Here is a 23,064-nt window from a genome sequence, read left to right on the forward strand (position 1 = left end):
ATATACAGCTTGGATCTGATCTCGCTGCCACCATCCAAAATTGTCAGCGTTTTGGCCCCCTCGGTCTCCAACCTTCCTGGAGGGACCCCCAAGACTCAGAAACCTGAGCCCTACACCACAAAGGGAATAACCACTTTCCTTCCCTCTCTCTCTCCACCCACCTTTCCTCTCTGGCTACCCGGGAGTATTGAATGCAATCTCTTTACATCACTACCAAGAAGCATATCTACTTATTCCACAAAGAGCACAACACCAATACAAGGAACAGAACGAGTTCTATCTCTCCCCCCTTAGCCCTTCCGCCCTGGGACAGCTAGGAGAGTTAAACACAGAGCGTAGTGTCCTCCCTCCCCGTCTTCCTTTCTCCTAACCAGAGAAAAACTCAAACAGGTTTAAAAGAGAAAGCTTTACATAAAAAAAGAAAAAGCATAAATATTCATCGTAAAAGTGACAATACGGGCTATTGCTTATAATAAATGAAATTAAACGGTGATAAAAATGATATATATATTTGAACATTCCAGCAGAGTTAACACACATGTAAATAACCCCAAACTAAAAGCCTATATTGCTTTTCTACTGTACTTACAAGTTGGCCACAGAAGAATAAGCACGATGCGAAAGAAGCTTCATCCATCAGCTGAGAGAAAACAAAAAGACTCAGAGTCCAAAGAATTCCCTCCCTGACTTGAAAATCCCAGTCCTGATTGTTCTGTCAGTGTTTGGTTTCCCTTGTTAACTACAGGTAAAAGAAAATAACCTAGCTATCTATTTTGACACCGCCCCTCAAAACAGACAGTGGAAACTCATGCAGTGATTTGTTAGAACTAAGACTAAAACAGATTAATAAAACACATGCCCATTTACATATACTACTAGATGTAAACTAAAGACTTCGACACTCTTGGGGGAGTTTCATACAAGCACCCAGATTTTGGATGCTAAGGTCCAGATTTGGGAAAGAAGCTTATGATACTAGGGATGGGGAGGGCTCTGAGTTACTACAGCTAATTCTTTTCCTGGTGGGTCTTGCCCACTTGCCCAGGGTCTAACTGATCACCATATTTGGGTTTGGGAAGGAATTTCCCCCCCAATTCCGATTGGTAGATACCCTGGGGGTTTTTTGCCTTCCTCTGCAGCATGGGACATGGGCTACTTGCACGTTTAAACTAGTGTAAATGGTGAATTCTCTGTAACTTGGTGTCTTTAAACCATGATTAGAGGACGTCAGTAACTCAGCCAGGGTTTAGGGGCCTATTACGGGAGTGAGTAGGTGAGGTTCTGTGGTCTGCAAGGTGCAGGTAAGACTAGATAATCATGATGGTCACTTCCGACTATAGTAAGTGTATCTGAGTAAGAATATACATTACAATTTTAAACCTAACCAGTGTCTCTTAAGTGACTTGCCATAAGATGTCAGAACATGTTAGTATTAGAGCTGAGTGGGTCTAATATTTAATTTTCTTTCTTGATATAGGAATTAGATACAGTGCTCGTGTCAGATAATTTCTAAGTTATTATCTGCAAAAACCCCTAGCATTTTCAGTTACGTAGCCCCTGGAATCATGGTGAAAGTTGCCCCTTTCCCCCTCAAAAGACCCCTGGAATGGCACCCCTGAAATGGTACGGAATTTGCACACACACCCCCACGCACCTGGCCCCTTTGGCCTGACTGAAGCTGCCGCCCTAAATATAGACAGGGCCAGCTCCAGGCACCAGCCGAACAAGCTCGTGCTTGGAGCGGCATTCCATCCAATCCTAGGGTGGCACAGCCACCTTTTTTTTTTTTTTCAGTTCGCCACTCTGGCTGCCCTGCACCCTGGTGTTTTTTTTGTTTGTTTGTTTGTTTTTGTTTTGTTTTTCTTTGTTTCGCCGACTTTCAGTGCACCACTGTAGGGAGCGGTGGTGCAGAGGAGCACCCTGCTCGGAACAGGCTGCGTGCTCCGTCTGCCCCAGCTGATGCCATGTCTGCAGCAAGCCTGGCAGCCCGCGTCCTTGCCGACTGACGACTTTCAGTTCACCTGCTGGCGGGAGTGGCGCTGAGCCCTTCCAGCAGGTGGCGCGGCAGAAGGGGCTGAGTGGCAATCGCCCCAGCTGAAGGAAGCCCTGGCCACCCCCCTTCTCTTTTCGCCCCCTCCGCTAGCCAGGGTGCACACTCTGCTGTCCAAGGCATGTCTGCAGCGCAGGGAGTCCCGCTAGCCAGAGTGCAGCTGCCTCTTGCCCAAAGGCTCGCCAGCGCAGCTGGGGGAGGCAGCCGCGAGCCGCCAAGTAATTGGCACTGAAAGTTTGTGGGTTTTGTTTTCTCTTTCGGTTCACCGCTCCAGCTTCCCTGCATGCTTGTTGTGTTTTTTTTTTTGTTTTGTTTGGTTGGTTGGTTGTTTTTTTTGCTTGGAGCAGCAAAAATGCCAGAACCAGCCCTGAATACAGAAGTCAAGCTACACCTATGAATCAAGTCTGTCTGTAGAATGAGTTGGCTAAGCTTAGTTCCCTGACAGGAACTGGGCATTCTGTGCCCCTAATTCATACCATTGGCAGTACAGAAACAAACATAGGCCCAGGGTACTGCAAGCTGAAAGCTAGAGAATGAAAATTCAGTAAAACAAATATTAAATGTGAAACACGAACTTGTCCTTAAAACTTTGTAAATAACTCATTCTTCACTTCTTCCATACTTATACCACAATATGTTTTAGGGTAATCTAGCTCTGCAGGCTATTTCCCTTCTCACAAGCCTTCCCTCCTGGGCTTATATTTCAAGAGAATGTCCTGTTCTGGTATCTTCTGTCGAAGGATAAGTGCTAGATGTTTGCCTTTCTCTTTCGGGCCTGGGTTCAGGAAAGCACTTAAGCACATGCTCCAAGTTAAGTTGAAATTAATGGGACTTAAGCAGATACTTAAAATAAAGCATGTGCCTAAATGCTTTCCTGAATTGGAGCCTAGGCCCCTACACAGAATCCCACCACAATTCTTCTCAAGTTGTAAGAAATAGCAAGTTTCCACAGCTGTACCTTCTTTCAAGCTAAATTCTTGCCAGTTTAAAGCCCCACAACACATTGTAATCAGCATCTTGACTGCCCACTTAAGTAATTTCTTAGAATGCTCTAGGAAGCAGGACATTAGTTCAGTATGTACAACAGGTAATTGCCCATATCAGTGGGCATTTTTCATGCCATTTCCCATTTTGTTTTTTATGAAAGCTATGGTTTATGTGCCTTTTGCAGATGAATCAACTGTGTGCCTAGTCCTTTGAAATGTTTCAGTTACACTTGATCTCATGGTTTAAATATGGGAATACTTACTTGCCTCAGCATTCTTCTTAGCTCATTGTTTTGTTTTGTTTTCCTGGATTTGTAACTTTTTGAAGATATAAAGCGTATGGGTTTATTTTCACCCATAAGCAGGTGTGGTTCAGATTCATGTCTAGATTTTCAGAGGACATTCATCTGCTTGTTTTACAATGAATGCATCAGAATTATTTCATGCTACATAACTGATGCTTCTCCATAGGTCCTAGGACTCAAGTACCATTTTATGTTCTTGTCCTCTGAAGTTGGATTCTTTCTAGCTGGCCTCCTATATAGAACAGGTCATAGAATTTCACCCACTTACCCCTGTGTTGAGCCCAACAACTTGTCTGACTGAAGCATATTCTCCAGAAAGGCCTCCAGTCTTGATGTGAAGACATCAAGAGAGAGAGAATCCACCACTTCCCTTTGTAGTTTGTTCCGGTGGTAAATCACACTCAGTATTACAAATGTATGCCTTATTTCTTACTTGAATTTGTCTGGCTTCAGCTTTCAGCCATTAGTTCTTGTTATGTCTTTCTCTAATAGATTAAAATAAAATGCCCTTTATACCCAGTATTTTCTGCCCAAGGAACTTATACAAGATTGTCAAGTCACCTTTTAATCTTCTTTTTGATAAACTAACCTGATTGAGCTCTCTAAGTCTCTCCCTGTAAGGCATTTTGTTTCCAGCCCTGGTATCCTTTTTGTGGCTCCTTTTTGCACCTTTCAATTTTTTCAACAATGTGATCGCCAGAAATGGATGCAGTATTCCAGTACTGGTCTCAGTAATGCTGAATACAGAGGGCTGGTGGAACTTGTGGATATATGTATTTTTAAGCACATTCAATTTTAGTTTCTCTGAATCATAGAATATCAAGGTTGGAAGGGACCTCAGAGAGTCATCTAGTCCAACTCCCTGCTCAAAGCAGGGCTAATTCCCAGACAGATTTTTGCCTCAGATCCCTAAATGGCCCCCTCAAGGATTGAACTCACAACCCTGGGTTTAGCAGGCTAATGCTCAAACCACTGAGCTGTCCCTCCATCACCAAAGAAAGGTGGTCACATTAGCTAATCTATATAACCCCCTATTATCATCACTGTTGTCCTCATCCTCCCTCACTATTTCTTCTATTGTTTATTACATCTACTTGTAGCATCTTGTCTTAAACTGGATTATAAATTCTACAAGGCAAGGACTGTGTCTTTCTTTGTATTTTTATAGCAACTAGCACAATGGGGCCCCAATCCTTATTGGGACCCTGGGGCACTACTGCAATACAAATATAAATAAATACACCTGCTTCACTGGAGATTGTTTATAGGTTCTATTCTGATGTCAGCTCCTATCTTTTCTTTAATACACAAAAAGTACATGTTTTTCTTATTCAAACCTTAGTACATTTCTATGTAATTTCTTGCCTCGACATTCTAGTTGTTGTCTTGTCAGTCTCTTCACCACCTCTCCGTAAAGTCTTTAATGTTTTACACAGAACTAAGCTGCATTTTTAATTTTTCATGTTTTTCCCATTTCATTCCACTAGTGCGTTGGCTTCCTTTGAAATGGAGAATCAAGTTCCAAATTCTCTTGGTAATGTTCAAAGCATTCATATCCTCATAATCTGGTTCAGACTTGTATTCCTTCTTATATCTTGCACTTTCCTTCTGACTTAAATCCACTTGATCTCTCAAGTACTGCTTACTTATGCTTATTTTGGTGGAATCCCCTAACTCATGCTATTCATCCTGATGCCAGTGCTGGCAGGTTCAAATGTAAACGCAAAGTGCCTAGTTACACTTCTATTTGTAGATTATTTATTTTTTTGCATCATATACATGATTTATCTTTTAACTTTTTTGAATCCCTACAATACATATTCATGGATCAATATATGATCATTAATAATGTTTCCATAAAGTGTTAAAACTACGTAGAAATCAACCATTCTAATTTTTTTTGCAAAGAAAAGAGTGATTGGCTAACTTCCTATTCCTATTAGCGTGGATCTGCAAGAACTGATTTCTGTGATTTGAGCAACTTCAGACTTTAAAATGGATATGTTATTATGAAAAATGTCCTGCTTCTGCAAATGTCATCAAGGATGCACGCTGATCCCTGGTGGAAAATCCTGTAAATTTGAATATGTGCAGAATTCAATCAGGAGCTATAACTCCCAGTTTTCATTAGTTTATATTAAAGTATCATTCATTTTTGTGGATAATATTTACTAGGTAAATGATTTATTACAAAGTAGGCATGAAGGAGAAGTCTGATGCGCTGTGTATTTAAAGATTTACAGTCAAATTTGTCAAAATGTGATGGCTAAGATGTTACTTCCCTAATACCAATGAAAAGACAGAAAAATAATAGAATCACACAGGCAGTTAAAGTTGCACACTACACATCTTTTCCTACAAGCCTTAGCTCCCCCGCAAGCATAAACTGTCAGTAACTATATTAGCCTTACACAGTATCCTGATTGACAAACAAGCAGATATAGCTACCAATTCTAGATGGAGACTTCGGGTATGTCTACACTACGGGATTATTCCGATTTTACATAAACCGGTTTTTTAAAACAGATTGTATAAAGTCGAGTGCACGCGGCCACACTAAGCACATTAATTCTGTGGTATGCGTCCATGGTCCGAGGCTAGCATCAATTTCTGGAGCGTTGCACTGTGAGTAGCTATCCTGTAGCTATCCCATAGTTCCCGCAGTCTCCCCCACCCACTGGAATTCTGAGTTGAGAGCCCAATGCATGATGGTGCAAAAACAGTGTCGCGGGTGATTCTGGGTAAATGTCGTCACTCATTCCTCCGTGAAAGCAATGGCAGACAATCATTTCGCGCCCTTTTTCCCTGGATTGCCCTGGCAGACGCCATAGCACGGCAACCATGGAGCCCGTTCAGCTTTTTTTTTACTGTCACGATAGTCTACTGGACTGTGTGCTCAACAAGAACGCCGGTACTTGCAGCGCTACACAACAGCACATCATTGCCTTTGCAAGATAGCAGAGACGGTATATCAGTTCTGTACGTCTGCCATGCCATTGTACCGATTGGCAAATGAGATGGACAGTATCAGTCGTTCTGTACCACTGCTGCTGTCAGCGGTTGCCTGGCCTGCTGAGGTTGGCCGGCGGGCCAGAAGACAAAAATGGAATGACTCCCCGATCAATCCTTCCTATTATGGTATCTCCAAAAATAGAGTCAATCTGCTAGAATATGGTGCAAGTGTAACCAGAGAACAGAGAGCACAGCTGCTCCCATGTCGATTATACGCAGAACATGATGAGCTGCATGCCATTCTAGGGGGTGGATACCCTGCAACAAACCTCACCTGTTGTCTTCTCCTGCCTCCCAACCTCTCATTACTGAGTACATGTGCAGTGTCCGATTCTGGTGTGTGGTAAGTCAAGGTAGAGATGCAGGAAAAGAAACAATTGACAGATTAGTGAGAAAAATGGGGGGAGGGCAGCTCCAACTGCTGATGATAGTCCAGGCAGGGACACTGTAACGATGAGGTGGGAGAGGAGGCAAGAGCCAGTCGACCCGTGCTATATAGCCACGCAGTACAGAAATCTTGTTTCTTTACACAGCGAAAGTGGATGAGGGATGATGGAGCTCAGCCCCAGTTGCTAATGAGAAAAGATGGTAACCACCGATTTCTGTATATCTCACTGGGAATGACGGAGTTCATTTCCTATTTTTATACCCAGGCGCCCTTGGCTGACCTCACCTGATGGCCAAGCCCAGAGACTCACAGCATGTATTGATGATAATGATGAACGGATAACAGTCATACTGTTTTTATCCGATTCTGCATCCGGGTGAGGGAGGGTATGAGGTATTCTGCTGTTCATCGATATATAAAATAATGTGTCGCAGCGTCGGGTGGGTCGTGACGGGAGGCAGGTCGCGAGGTAAGACATAGACTGTGACATTTGAAAAAAGACAGAGAAACGATAATTTTTTTCCCTTTTCTTTCACCGGGGGTGGAGGGGGTAATCAATAGAGCCTATTACCTTGAACCACCCAGCAACTGTGGTTCTGACCTACAGCGCAATTGGAGCTCGCCAAGAATGCAAATACTTTTGCGAGACTAGCTGGGGATCATGGGATACGCTGAGTTCCCATCTTACCCCTCCCTCCTTCCGATGAGTGTCCTTTATCTCTTTGGTTCTACAATTTTACGCTTGTCACACAGCACTGTGCTTGGACTCTGTATAATTTCAGCCTGGAGATTTTTCTTTCCAATTCTTTGGATTTCATCTTCTCGTAATGGAGCTTGATAGAAAAACACGATTTGTACTCCGCATTCACAGCGGTCAGAATTCCAGTCACGGTGGCGGTCTTCCTCCGCAGTGTCTCCTGCACCAGTCTCGCTGGGAGCTTTTTTTGGATTTGGGCTGCATCGCCACCATGCTGATCAGAGCTCCATGCTGGGCAAACAGGAAATGAATTCAAAGTTCGTGGGCATTTTCCTGGTCTACCATGCGCCACTGCATCGAGTTTCAGATTACTGTCAGAGCAGTCCAATATGGCTGCACTGTGGATGGATACGCCGGGGAGCCAATCCGTCGATTTGCAGCCAGACTAACCCTAATCCGATATGGTAATACCGATTTCAGCCCTACTCTCGTCAGGGAGGAGTACAGAAACCAGTTTAAAGAGCCCTTTATATCGATATAAAGGGCCTCGTTGTGTGGACGGGTGCAGCGTTAAATTGGTTTAATGCTGCTAAAATCAGTTTAAACACGTAGTGTAGACCAGGCCTTCTGTTCTTTCCCCTCTTAAATCATTCACTTAAACTCTCAGCATGATGTCATCCAGAAAGGATCATTTTGACCCATATCTGCTCGCACCAAGCGCACTGATCGCATGATTTTATGTGTTCTTTATTTTGTGGGCTGGTTCCCCTGCTGATATTCTGAAGTTTGATGTTGAGACATACGCACATATTGAGCTTATTTTAACTATTCAAGTGCAGCTTCAGCACTTCCAGTAATTTTCCACTTCATTTATCTAGTGCTAAGAGAATCCTGCCTCCAGAATCCTCTAGCAAGTTCAGACATACCAAGCCATATCAAACTCCTGCTTGCCACATTTATTCACATCAGTCACAGCAATTCATAATAATTCAGCACTGTTCCAACACTAGGCATTGAGCTAAATAGGAATCACTGCTTGCTGAATTCTAAAGTACAGAGTGTTCACCTTGTTTAAACCCAAGGTAATGATCTGCTCAGTCAGGCAAAGCAGAGATCAGAGTGCCAATAAAGCAGCATTCCCTGCTGTGGCTGATACATAGCATGTATGGCAGGGAATACAACACTGCAGAATTCTGCATAAAACATTGGTTTTATTACAGGTGCTGACATTCTTTCTGCTCTTGATTAAGAGGATGAAGAGAAGGATTTAATGGGACACACATGGGTACTATCAAAGGGGCAGAGATGGTTCTCCAAGATATCTCAGCACCTTAACCATAGCAAGAGGAAGTGGTAAAGAGCAGACCACGCAAACAACATCTGCTGGGCCCAGTGAGTTATTCAGGCTCTCTTCCTATTTAGAAAGGTTTACATTATCTGGTTAAGGAACAGAAACAATACCATCTAACTTAGGTGACCAGTTATACACTTAAATATTGATACTCAAAGGAATCTTCACTGCTAGCAGTTCACCAACAGCGCAGAGAATGACATTTGTCCACTCCACATTCATTGAACAAAACTGAAAAAATCAGTCTGTTCATGGACAACTTGGGCCAAGGAAAAGGTTAAATCTGCAGACCAAATCGTGTGTTGGGAATTAGTCACCTGTTTCTAGGTGTGGTGCCTGTAGAAGCCTGTTAACACTGTTCCATATTCAGCTAGAGGAGCTACAGACTGCCTCTTAGGGGGCTCATTGACAAGGAAACAAGACAGCCCAGGACCATGTTGGAAAGGAAACTGGGTCTTCTGGATGGCCTGCAGGCCAAAGACCATCCTGTGCTGACTGCCTCTTTTCAGATGAGCAAAAATCTTACAATAAAATACATTCTTCTGTTAAACCATATTCTCTCCCCTCATGGGAGAGGGATCTTTCCTTTGGGGGCTGCTGGATTCATTTTCCTTTCTTTCCTGGTTCTACTTCTCAGTCTTTCCATGGATATTTAACTCCATGGAGGATTTAATACCCCATTTACTAACGGAAATCTTGTTGGAAGATATCTATTTTGAGCAAGCACCACTAATAGCTGGTGTAAAAGAAGATGAAAAGAATAACTAGTGAGACTACCAACACAACCCAGCAGGGTTAACCCTGCCTAGAACAGGAGTTCTCAAAACAAAATTTTTGGTGGCCTCAGAGTGTGGCCACCAACTCTTGCTAGTGACCACTCTGACAATTTTTCCTAAAATAGTTACCGGTAATTAACTTTAGTAAAAACAAATAAATATGTCCACATAAATGTCCAAATCATTGTAATTTATTTATGTAATCTTTTTTCAAACTCAATCAAAATAATGTACAGATGTCTCTATTCTTTACTGAACCTAAACAGAATAGAAACATAAATAAGGTGCTTTGCATGTTCTTGTCTTTTGCTGCTGTTTCTTTTGCTTTTTTGGTTGTTTTTTTGTTTTAGACTTGCTACCTAGTAAGTGTGCTGCTGTGAAAAATGATATTTGTATATTTGTTAATACCATTTTTCACAGAAACAGACTTGCTAGCTGGGAGGCAGTGAAAAGCAATATTAACAAACATTCAAATATCACTTTTCACAGCAAATTTACTCAATGCCAGCAAGCTGGGGTACAAAATAAGCCCTGAATGGGGAGGCAGCAGGGGCCAGAGGCAATGGATAGGGAGATGGGGGAAGCAGCAGGGGCCAGCAATGATAAGAGGGGTGGTGAGATCAAGGAAAGCGTCCAAAGCCTGGGATCCGGGCTGAAGCCCTGTAGCCAGGGACCAGAACCTGCCACCACCATCACCCCAGGGCTGAAGCCAGAAGCCCAAGCCCCACTGGCCCAGGAAGGTGGGGGACTTACCATCTGCCTGGTCCTCTAGCATTTCTGGCTCCAGAAGGGGGCAGGGCACAACCCCTGCTGGCGGTCCCGGGGAAGGGGCCATTGTTCCCCCGACCCCAATCACTGCTTAGAAGGCTGTTGCCTCAAGAAAAGCCCCTGGTGGCCGCATTTGAGAAACGCTGGCCTAGAGCGTGGTTAATTTGTATATGAAAAATATTACAACAGTGCAACTGGCAAGAGCAATTGGCAAGAGAGCACTTCAGCCACATACAGTCAGTCACCCTTGGTGACTGACTGTATGTTTGTTTACACTAGAGAAATTGGCAAGCTAACCACTGGTAGAAGCCAATAGGACTGCTCCTGTGAGCGTGTGCTAACCACAAAGAATGAGGGTTGCACGGTCTGTCGTTTAGAGAGAAAAGTGGGGAAATATAGGTCCTGTAGGAATTATTATTAGTTATTTTTCAGTTGTGCTCCTAATGTTCTAAAAGCTGTATAGATAGAGGAAGGCATAATCCCTTCACCAAAAAGATCAGTCTAAAAAGACAGACCAACTAAGAGGAATGAGGGACCAAATGTAAATAAAGTGGTCTGGATCATGTCTGCTCATATGTTACTCGATGATAAAAAAAAAAAATCTTAAAAAAAATAATTTTTCCATTTTTCCCTCAACTTTGCTGTTTTTAGGGTGACCAGACAGCAAATGTGAAAAATCGGGTTGGAGGTGGAGGGTAATAGCAGTCTATATAAGAATTTATTATTTGTACAGCCCTGGACATTGATCAGAACTCTTAGTCACTTCCATAATATAAATATTTAATCATATTTTTATTTGATTGTGTTTATTTTAATTCCATGTATTCTTCTTGTTTTCTTTTTCAGTTGTAGACCTTTGTGCTTTGGATAACCAACGTTGTCAACATGAGTGTGTAAGTATGGATGACTCCTACTACTGTAGATGCCATCAAGGATTTATTCTAAATCCAGACAGAAGAACTTGCAGAAGTAAGTTGTGATGAATTTTAAGTATTATGATAAATTTGCTCTCCTTATACCTCCTAATTCCCAGTGGTGGTTCTCCCACTGCTGTTCCTGAAGATGCTGAGGACATTCAGTAGAATGTCAGGGATGGACTAGCTCCTGGAGTCATAGGAAATAAAAGCGGTGGAAGTTTCCTCCTTCTCTGGGGACAAGGAGTTCTTAACATGAGGCCATGCTTCTCCCTAGGTAGCAACATAAAGGCTTCTGATTTTACATGATCCCTTCGGATTGCCAGAGTTCTTTATTTTGAGTGTCTTCCTTCCTTGTGCAATAGACCTGAAAAACATATTAATTTTATACAACACAATTCTTAAATTTTCTTTGTTTATAAAACAAGTTTAATAATTAAACGCAAAATGCCCTGTATTAAGGCACTGTTAAGGTTACATAGCTAAGTATGCCACATTCAGGAAATGTAAAAGAAAAGGTTGAATGTACAACATTAACTCTGCTTCTTTCTATATATGGATTATGATAAAGGAACTTAATTGCTGTGACTGTGAGTGGGTGCAGCTCTATTAATTTCAGTAGAGTTACACTGCTTATACCAGTGATTAATTTAGCCCATATTTTTAACAGTGTGAACAAATATAGTTTATGAAATAATGCAGTACAATATGAGAGTCTTATACAACCCTGGAAACACATGGGTGTGTAATTACAATTACAGGTTGTCTAAAAGGCTGTATCATAAAGAAACACTATTAGTCAGAGTACAGTTGGTGCCAGTCAATGCAGCTGGCAACTTGCAGGCTCTGGTAGCCTTGGCAAGCACCAGTCAGATGCAGGTCTATTAGAATTTTATGTGAAATACATATTTCCATACTTCTGTGTGTATATATCCACATAAGGACACAGCTTGCAATATTCTCAGTACAGCATAAGTGCCTCCTGTTGCTTGGGCTGCAATCCAGATCGATTGTTCCCCCAAAATTGTGGAGGATTTTAGAATGTGGGATTTTTTTTTTCCAGTTTAAACTGATCAAAGACCTTAAAACATCATAAAAAAGCTTAAAGCAAGTTAAATCTTTACATCAGCTATGGGGATTAACTGATATTAGTTTTAAACTGTTGTGTGCATTTAAACAGATCTAAACCTCTGGAGCATTTTAACTTGTTTAAGCTGCTTTAAATACTTTAAATCAGTTTAAAGTGCAAAAAACATTTCCAGAACTACAATTTGAAAAAAAAAACAGGTTGGATAGATGTAGTGGGGAAGGAAATACTGAATAAGCAGCAGCAACCAAGCAAGAATGGACTGGAACCAGGACAGCATTGGTTAAGATCAGTTCAGTTCAGGATGCCCTTGTTGAATTTAAACATAAATAACTTTAAAACTTACCAAACCACTTCTCTGCAAACTGGACTTCTTTTGTATCTTGCAAACCAAACCAAGAATAAAGAAAATGGACTGCAAATTGCAATTGTTTTAAAGTCAGAACATTGTTCAGATTAGCCTGGGATTAGACTAAACTGATTCAGAGCAAGGATGTGTCAGAGTTCCCCTGTGTTCTAAATCACACTGGCTTTAGGTCATTGTGAACACACAAGAAAAAGCTTCAAAACGACTAATTTTTAAATGTTCAAAGTTTAAAACTCAACGTTATTTTCTACAAATTTGGCCTGACAGGTAAGTCTCAGTGAAAGCAGCAAAACTAGCCAAAATTCAACCCATGTTAAGAACAGAACATGTCAAACAGACATTTTTTTGGAGCTTTGATAAGTGCACGACTAGATTAAGGCGTAAGCACTATAGCCCATGCCTAGGGCTCCAACTCCCAGAGTCATTTGATTACATCAGAATTTTGGCTTCCATTTACAAAAAGAAAAAGAAAATATTAAGCTTCTAGCCTCTTATGGACACAAAGAAAAGCCCGAAACATAAATAAGTGTTACTAAGACAGCTTGAAAAAAAAGCGCAGAGAGGTGTAAATTACTCATCCATTTCAAAGTTAACTGCAAGATACACTGCTCTGGGGGTTTGCCAACACTAGCCCAAGCAGGTATACCGTGTACAACATGGCTCCTGGAATACTTATTAGGGGTCTTCCTGCCACCATCCTGGTTGCTGATTCTCCTCCTTCCAAAGGGAAGGGGAGCCCCTCTTGTTACCTATGGGATGCAATGGGACCCCATGCTGCTACCTCTGGGGAGGAGAGGAGCCTCCTGCATTCTGAGTCTCAATCATATACCAGGGCCCCACTGTGCAAGCCTCTGTACAAACACATATCTCATATGCTCATCTTAATTAATTAGCCTCTTAGAGGTGATATGGCAATTTCCACCTTTTCATGTTCTGTATGTATATATATCTCCTTACTATATGTTCCATTCTATGCATCTGAAGAAGTGGGCTGTAGCCCACAAAAACTTATGCTCAAATAAATTTGTTAATCTCTAAGGTGCCACAAGTACTCCTGTTCTTTTTGCAGATACAGACTAACATGGCTGCTACTCTGAAACCTATACATCTTCGTGACTATCATCTCACGAGCAACTTAAATGAGGGAACTGCAAAGCAAACAAACCTGAGTTGTTCAGACCCTGACTTTGCAGATAAAGTAATGCTCTGATCTAGTGCAAAGCACTCAAAAGCACACTAATACACTTCTTATAAATCATATCTAACTTGTATGCAGTAAAAGAGTATTACCAGGTAATTTGTTAGAAAACCAAGTGATACATTTTCACTGTGCTCTATGGGTATTTAGCTGCAAAAATACTAACACTCATTTCTGTACATCCTCCCATTAAAAACTTATCCCCCAAGGCTTCATTAAAAATATGTATGATATATTATAGTCTGTGTGAAAATGGAACATTCTGTTTTCACAGCTTGAGAAAGTATGGCAAGGTGTCAGGAGAATGTCCAGAAAGAGAGATGTTCATTTAAAGAAACTGAGGTAATTGTGTTTAGTTTAATTTAATTTAATTGTCTATGTTCCTCATTGCTGCGCATTTTTTTCTTTTTATAGGACCAGATTACTGTGCTTTGCAGACCCATGGCTGTCAACAGGAATGTGTTAATACAAATGATTCCTATTTTTGTCAGTGCCGACACGGGTTTACTCTTAATCCAGATAAGAGAACTTGCAAAAGTAAGTTGTCCTACTGTATGCAATAAAGTTCACCTGCTTTTACTTCTGAAAACCTATATGGCTGAATTTACAGAAAGATCATAGCCTCTTCCATAGTAAAGGCTGAAACAAACCTATTTTAAGGTTGATTTTTAACCTCAGCCCCTTCCTTCACCCCATAACTTGGCCAAAAACTAAACCAAACTCCTTGATATTTCACAGACCAGATTTTACACTACATTACAATTTTTCTGAAGAGTTTGAAGCAATTCTGGGGAGTACTATGGGACATATGATGGCTCAAAACCAGGACATTCATTACTACTTTGAAATGTTCTTGTAGAGATTCGGACTCACCCCTGTGGCACCTCCTGCTAGTCTCTCAGGGAATTAGCTCAATTTCCAGCCCAGAGCACCCTCTGCAGGCCAGTGATCTGCCTGTCTTCTGGCCCCCGTGTCCCTCCCAGGACCCCAGTGCCCTGTTTACCTGGGGTGCTGCTCCCTGGCAATAATCCCTTTCAGCCTCAGGGACTCCCCCTTCCAGGGGAACCCCCACCCACTATCCCCACTTTGCCTCAGTGTATGGTTACTGCCAGTCATCATCTAGTCCCCACGCTCTGGGGCAGACTGCAGTATCAGCCTACTCATCACTGGCAAGGTTGGGTTTGGACCTGCCACCTTTGTCTACCACTGGACTGCCCTCTGCAACCCCCAGTACCTATTGGCCTTATGCTAGGCCACAGCCTGGGGCTTTCCAGGCTGGAGCTCCCCAGCTCCTCTGCCTTTCCCCAGCCCTGCTTCACTCAGGTACCCTGTGTCTAGCTCCCTGTAGCCAGGCCCTTCTCCCTCTACACACAAAGGGAGACTGTTTCCGCTCCTGGCTCACAGCGTTTTTATACAGGCCAGCTGTGGCCTGATTGGGGTGTGGCCCAGCTGCAGCTGCTTCCCCAGTGAGCCCAGCTTTTAGAGCTGCAGCCCTCTCCAAGGCTGCCTTTTAAACCCCTCAGGGCAGGAGCGGGTAACCACCCTGCTACAGTTCTTATCTGGGCTTATAGTAACACAAGTGGTTTTGGCCTAAATACTTCAAATATATGTTGTAGCCAAGGACAGATGCCTTTGACTAATTTTGGGAAAGTAGGGGATGTATTATTTAGTTATTAAAAGCAGTTTACATTTATATTTTAATCACTACAGAGTTTAAATCAGGGGTCTCAACCTTTTTCTTTCTGAGGCCCCCCAACATGCTATAAAAACTCCACAGCCCAGCTGTGCCACAATAACTGGTTTTGTGCATATAAAAGCCAGAGCAGGCATTAAGAGATCGCAGCCAGGCAATTGCCTGGGCCCCATGCCATAGGGTGCTCCATGAAGCTAGATTGTTCAGGCTTCGGCTTCAGCCCCAGGTGACAGGGCTCAGGGCTTCAGCCCCAAGCAGTGGGGCTTCAGCTTACTACCCTGGGCCCCAGAGAGTCTAATGCTGGCCCTGCTTGGCGGCCCCCCCGAAACCAGCTTGCGGCCCCCAGGGGCCCTGGCTGAGAATCACTCCTTTCAATCACTTAAGGACTTCAATAACTCAGACATAGGTTAGGGGTTTGTTATAGAAGTGAATGGGTGAGATTCTGTGGCCTGCATTGTGCAGGAGGTCAGACTAGATGATCATAATGGTCCCTTCTGACCTTAAAGTCTATTAGTCTAATCACCATCCCAGCTCCTTACAAAACTTAGAAAATACCCTCCATTGTATTAGCTTCTTAAATGGGGAATGGACCTTGGTATAAAACAGATTTTCTAGGGAGGACGTGGAATCTCCATCACTGGACGTTTTTAAGAGCAGGTTAGACATATAACTATCATGGATGGTGTGGATAATACTTAAGCCATGTTTACACTACAAAGCTTTCCTGACACAAGTTACGTCAGCATAAAGTTGCAGCACTTAGTATATCACTTGTGCATGTGCATACCTATCTCCTTGTGTCGGCACTGCACGTACTCTCCAGGACTACTTGTGTCAATGGGTAGGTATCCCATTGTGCAACCTACCGCCATTCAACATGCTGTCTTTTGGGTAGTTTTGGCAATGCCTGATGGGGTAGAAACGATTCACGTAGGGGTGACTGGGAGCAGGGGTCAACTTCCCGTAATGCACTATTATCCATCCCATAATATATCTTTATCCCATAATTTTTGCACCTATTTTCAATTTCCTGTGAACCTGCATGGGACTTGTCACTGCTTGGAGTATCTGGCAAAAGCATGAAGATTGCATAGCTCTGCGCTTTTGTCATGAGCACTGCAAACACAGAACGCATCGTTCTCCGGTATTTATAGAGCTGCAAAAAGAGCCGCAGGGAACATGATGGTCAGTTTGCTGTGGCATATAGCGAGAACCAATTCAAGGTTATTGGTGGCATTTACAGAGCAGCAGCAGATGGTGGAGCACCATTTCTGGTGTGGAGGGGGAACCTCTCAAGCCACATCAGCTGCAGCTAAAACATACAGAGGTACTATTGTCAGTACAATAGAAATGGAAAGTGAAACTTCTTATTCAGCACTCCCTCCTTCCATTGCTGCCCTAAAGTGTTAAACAAAATGAGTTTATTGACACTTCTGCTTTGGAGTGCTTGTGCCTGGTGCCATTCTCTGCTCAAGCCATGGTGACTATGTGCTGCCACGGGTGAGGGAAACGAGAAGGGAATTGCTCAGTGGCATGAAACTATGAGTATAAGGCACTTGCACTGAATACTGGCACCATTTTCCACAGATGGTAGTGGTTTGGCTGATATCTCACTCCTGAGGGTAACAAAGCCACAGACAGCACAACTGTTGCTGGTGTTTTCAAGTCACCTGGATCTGAATGCTACTAGACTGCGTATTTGAATGGTGCCTGCTGAAGTTATCGCCAGCTGGTATGCAGGACCGGCTCCAGGGGTTTTGTCGCCCCAAGCAGCCAAAAAAAAAAAAACCCCAAAAAACGAACAAACCCATGATCACGATCTGTGGCAATTCAACGGGAGGTCCTTCGCTCCAAGCGGGAGTGAGGGACCCTCTGCTGAATTGCCGCCGAGTAGCTGGACGTGCTGCCCCCTCTTCGGAGTGGCCGCCCCAAGCACCTGCTTACTAAGCTGGTGCCTGGAGCTGGCCCTGCTGGCATGGGAAAGTGTCCTACCGCGGAGTTAAAAATAAGGCTGTCATCTCTAGAAACCTTGGGAGAGGATTGCAGTGTACCTCCAGGAAAGTTTCATCGAGATCTCTCAGGAGGAGTCAAGAGACATCGCTGTGTACATAAACAAACTGGTCCGCATGGCCCCCCTCCCCTGCCTAACTCTTGAGGGGAATGAAAAGCAGATAGCAATTCTATCTCTTTGTTGTATCACTACCTATTGTAGTATGAGTGAATTAATGAAAAGTTGATAGCTGTGTCCAGCTAAGTTGGGGATGCTGTCACTCAAATGGGTATTCCATTTACATGCTTAGTTGAGGTTCCTTCCCCTACATCGGGCTCATCTGTGCCTGACTGTAGGGACTTGCTGGACTGTGGTAGAGTTAAAAAACAGTCCTGGGTTGCAGCACCACTGGACCCCCCCGCGACATCACCTGTCCTCCATACTCCTCCTCCTTGCTGTTCACAGCAGGGCAGGGCCGGTGCAAGGATGTTTTGCGCCCTAGGTGAAACTTCCACCTTGCGCCCTCCCCCCTGTCCTGAGGCACCCCCCTTGCAGCAGCTCCCCACCCTCTGCCCTGAGGCACTCCCCCAACCCCAGATCACCCCTGCCCCACCTCCTCCCCGAGCACGCTGTGGCTGCTTCACTTCTCCCGCCTCCCAGGCTTGCAGCACCAATCAGCTTAGGCGCCACAAGCCTGGGAGGCAGGAGAAGTGAAGCAACCATGGTGTGCTCGGGGAGGAGGTGGGGCAGGGTTGAGCTGGGGTGGGGAGTTCCCCTGCGTGCGCCCCCCCCACTTGCTGCAGGCAGCCCTCCCCATGCTCCCCTGCCCCAACTCCTTCCGCCTAAATGCCAGCGGTGACCGGGGCTGCCGAAGATCTGGTCGCCACGGTCGCTGCCAAAGAAAATGGCGCCCCCAAATCCTAGCACCCCAGGCGACCACCTAGGTCACCTAAATGGTTGCACCAGCCCTGCAGCAGGGGCCTGTGACTCAGGCTCCTCAGAGGTATCCATGACGGTGTGTGAGATGGTGGTGCGGTTTCCACCACATCTGGAATGCAGCTCTGTGTAAAAGCAGCAGGTCTGTGGCTTGGTACCAGATCGATTGTTGGCCTTACTGGCTTTCTGATATGCCTGCCACAGTTCCTTGACAGGGCCGGCTTTAGGAAGTGCGGGGCCCAATTCAGACAGTTTTGACGGGGCCCCAGGAGGGATGACTAAAAAAACCAAAACACATACATATAAAAAAACATGTGGGGCTTGTACTCACCGGGTGGTGCTCAAAGTCTTCGGCGGCACTTTGGCGGTGGGTCCTTCACTCGCTCCAGGTCTTCGGTGGCACTGAAGGACCCGCCACCGAAGTGCTGCCGAAGACCCAAAGTGCTGCCAGGTGAGTAAAAATTAAAAAGGCACCTCTAGCCAGGGAAAGGATTCTCGCTGGGTGTGGGGCCCTCTTAGGCGTGGGGCCCAATTCTGGGGAATTGGTGGAATAGACCTAAAGTCGACTCTGTTTCTTGATTTTCATGGCTCTCGCTGCTGCTGGTCCTTGTCATAGCCCTCTTTCTGCCTCCCCAGAGCAAGCTGCTCACCGACGTTGACGTTTCTATGGCTGGTTCAGAGCTGTGCCTGCACAGCCCTTCTCCCCGTAGGCCCAGGAGATCCAATATCTCCCGTCTACTCCAGGCAGGAATGTGCATCTGGAGCATGTAGCTGGCACGGTCAGCTGGGCAGTTGCACACAACAAAGAAGAGCAGATAGAAATGTGCTCACCAAACTGGACAATCAGGAATAGGCATTTCAAAAATTCACAGGGGTTTTAAAGGAGTGGGGGCTTGTGATATATGTGACCTCTGGGCAGTGGAGTTAACAATTATGACCAGAGTGGTCAGTGTTGGGCATTGTGGGACAGCTGCTGGAGTACTAGTTAGGGTCAACATAAGTAATGCAGTGTCTACACTTGCGCTGCATTGACCTCCATACATTGACCATGGCTCAATGCTGCTCGGGGAGCTGGTGCTATGATATTTACATAAAGGGGCACTTACATCAGTGGGAGACAAATTTAAGTGTAGACAGATGCGCAGCTAGGTGGACTAATTTTGTAGTGTAAACCAGGCCTCAGTGCAGGAGACAGGACTAGGTGATCTACTGAAGTCCCTTCCAGTCCTACATTTCTATGATTTCTATGATGCAGCTCCTCTGGTGTGGGACCCAGCAAGCTTGCATCAAAGCCGATGCATCATGAGAGACTCTTAAGGCACATATAGAACTTGCACACAGATGAAGCAGCTAGCTCAGTACCTAAGCACTATGAAAGCCAGGAGCAAGAAGTAGTATTAAGATTTCTCTAATTGTAAACTCACATAGATTACAGCCAAGAAAATAGCCTCTTTTGGAACACGATTAAATGTCTTTCATCTTCATAAAAAATGTGTGTTTTGGTATGTGCTTTCATGTACCGGTATCATTTTTAACATCAGTCTGGATTGCTGCTATTTTTATAATCTTATATAGCATTGTGATTATATTCAGGACTTTACAGGACAGGTGTTCCTTGAGGAACACAGGAGCAAAGGGTCCAATCCTGCAAACATTTCCAAGCATAATGTTTATTACCAGGAGTACAATTGTGAATTATGGGATTCTTTCAGTGACTTCAGTGGGCTTTGGATTAGCCCTTCAGTTTGGTAGTATTTTCATTCCCAAACACTTTACTTCATGGTTCACATTAAACAGACTTATAAAATAAAACAATCCATCAACTTCTCTACTTCCTCTTTTCTAAGCCAAACTGTGTGTGTCACTGCTGAGCAGTACCAGGCATTCCTCCTCCCCAAAGCATTGATATTACTTCTGATGGCTGGGGAAAGAAAGAGTATGGGAATCAAAGCAAAGTCTTGCACATTTTTACTAATAGGCCACCAGATCAGCTGCTTCCCACAGTTTTATTAACTGTCTGTCACATGGAAGTTAGTGCCATTTAAGAAGCATGATGTTTTGTTCAGTAACCAGCATACATAACTTGTATTCTTTAACCTCTCTCTCCACAGAAATAAACTTCTGTGCTTTGGGTAAACATGGCTGTGAACAGGAATGTGTTAACACAGAAGACTCTTTTGTGTGCAGATGTCATAGTGGATACACCCTAAACCATGATGGCAAAACCTGCAGAAGTGAGTGTTTCACACAAAGTGCAGCAATTAGTTCTTGCATTGGGCTGAGTTTTAAAAAGAACAAGGGAACTCTCCAGGGGCCCTTCTGAGATCTTTCAAGGCTATGTAAGATGTTGTAACTGTAAAATCCAACAAAAGCCAGATCTAGTGAGGTAATGTTGGTAAAATGCCTGCATAGGTCCACCCAGTGGAGAACAAGTGTATTGTCTTATAAACAATTCCTGTTATAAGAATGTTATTTAGCAGGAGTGCCTGACATATTTTGAAGTTAGAGTGACCAGATAGCAAGTGTAAAAAATCTGGACAGAGGATGGGGGGTAATAGGCACCTATGTAAGAAAAAGCCCCAAATATCTGGACTGTCCTTATAAAATTGGGACATCTGGTCACCCTATTTGAAGTGCTTGTTAAAAATACATCCAATTTTAACAGATATTTAGAAAGTTACACATCTAATACTAAGGTTTTTTTACCTCAAATGCTGGTTTATTTTTATTTCATATGAAGTCTATCTGATATAAATACATCCCTTGCTATATGATAATTAGAATACTGCTAAAGGAATGATGTTCTACCAAAAATCATGCCAACTCTGTGTATTTGCAATCACTAAGTTGTGAAAAGATATTGTTTTCCCCAGAACCATTTTGCGTATTTAAAGAAGCACTTTACAACTGCAGAGAGCTGCAATTTTTCTTGATGTACTTATGCCATTTGGAAAAAAGTACCCAAAGACTTGTATAATTAAGAAAATTATTATCTTCATTGATCAAAATAAACTGTTGATGGATTCTGCAGCATACAAGAAAACTTTGATACATTGTAATATCAGTAAATTATACAACTTGGTTTGATTTTCAGATGGGCAGGTACTTGGCTCTTTCTGAAAATTAAGCCCCTTTAAGGTGTCACAAATAAGGCACTCCACAACTGAGGCAACCCAGTTTACTGGTCGCGTTTGAAAATCTTGGCCCTTTTCTCTTTTTTAACATTACAGTTTTTATTTTTGCAGATTTAGATATCAAAACATGTTGACCTAAATTTATAGTTACTGTAGTTCCAGAAGCCTGGTGATGGGCAGATTTGTGATTACTATGTTACTTGAAAGAACATAAGGAAAGATTTAGTGTGAGAAGCCAGAACATTTAGATTTTAAAAGTGATATTAATAATACATATTACAATGGGCATCTCTTATTTGTAACAGATGATGATGATCTGAGAATGTAACTTGCCAAATAAGATAGGGGTTTGTTTATTTTAATTGTTTCACATTTCTCTTGTACAACGACCCCAAAGCACAGCTCCACTTATGATGATGTAAACTTATGGAAAAAAGGAGAATGTGCCAACTGGAATTTATTGTAATTAGTAAAAATTTCAATCTTGGCTTCACTTGTTCAGCCCAACAGTATTTGTAACTATGTCTGATGTTAAATTGGGACAGATTCCTGTATATATATTTTATATGATTTTAAAAAACCAATCTTGCACAATATTATTAGGCTTAGCAAATGGATATAGATATGACTGTGATAATCCAGTAAATTTTTGCATCTGTAGATGCTTTGCAGAATTGAGACATAATAGACAACATTTATATTGGGTAACACTGACTTCAGTCAAGTTGGGCTAGGGTGAATTTCACCCATGTGACTAAGAACAGTAAAGAATGTCCACTATAAAATGTTAAGGGGGAAGCTTGCTATAAAAATGTTTTAAGATTTTTTCTTGCTAAAAAGTGCTTTGCTCTGTACTTTTACAAAATCAGCAAAGTTACACTGCACATTTACATAAGCACATATCTTGCTTTATGAACTATCGATCATACCTCTCAGTTGTCCCTTGTTAGGAGATACAGTGCAGACTTTAAACTCAATTCACACATATATTTGGTTTTTATAGAGACCATTTCCGTCACAAATACAGAATCAATAAAATGCAAAGTGGTTACATTAAGTCCCCTACACTCTCACTTTTTAACTGTCCCATATTTTGGCTTTTGCAAATAGAACCTAGTAGCAAAAGAACATTTTTAAATTATCATATGTCAGTTTAAACAGAATTTACTCATAATCTTCTAATTGTTGTGGAATAAGTTGAAACTCATAAATGATTAACACTCATATTTACTGTCTGAGAAAAACGTGGTGAACAAAGAAAAGATTTATGTGTGTGGAAAAGAGAGCATGGCCTTGTGATTAAGGATTCCTGGGTTCTCTGTTCCCAACTCTGTTGCAGATTCCCTGTGTGATTATGGACAAGTCATAATCTTTCTGTGCCTTACATTCATTGTCTGTAACATAGGAATAAT

The 23,064-nt window shown here is 42.9% G+C and overlaps 1 protein-coding gene across 7 annotated transcripts in view; it reads left to right on the forward strand.

Annotated features, from left to right (window-relative positions):
- MATN2 (matrilin 2) overlaps window positions 1–23,064 on the forward strand; it is a 128,903-nt gene that overhangs the window by 69,878 nt on the left and 35,961 nt on the right. For all 7 annotated transcript variants that reach the window (XM_075063123.1, XM_075063119.1, XM_075063120.1 and 4 more), the window contains 3 exons: window positions 11,180–11,302; window positions 14,314–14,436; window positions 20,630–20,752. In XM_075063123.1, coding sequence (XP_074919224.1) covers window positions 11,180–11,302; window positions 14,314–14,436; window positions 20,630–20,752 — 369 coding nt within the window. The remainder of the gene's footprint in view (window positions 1–11,179; window positions 11,303–14,313; window positions 14,437–20,629; window positions 20,753–23,064) is intronic.

This window comes from Chelonoidis abingdonii, chromosome 2 (genome assembly GCF_003597395.2).
Source record: "Chelonoidis abingdonii isolate Lonesome George chromosome 2, CheloAbing_2.0, whole genome shotgun sequence".
NCBI classification, from domain to species: Eukaryota; Metazoa; Chordata; order Testudines; family Testudinidae; genus Chelonoidis; species Chelonoidis abingdonii.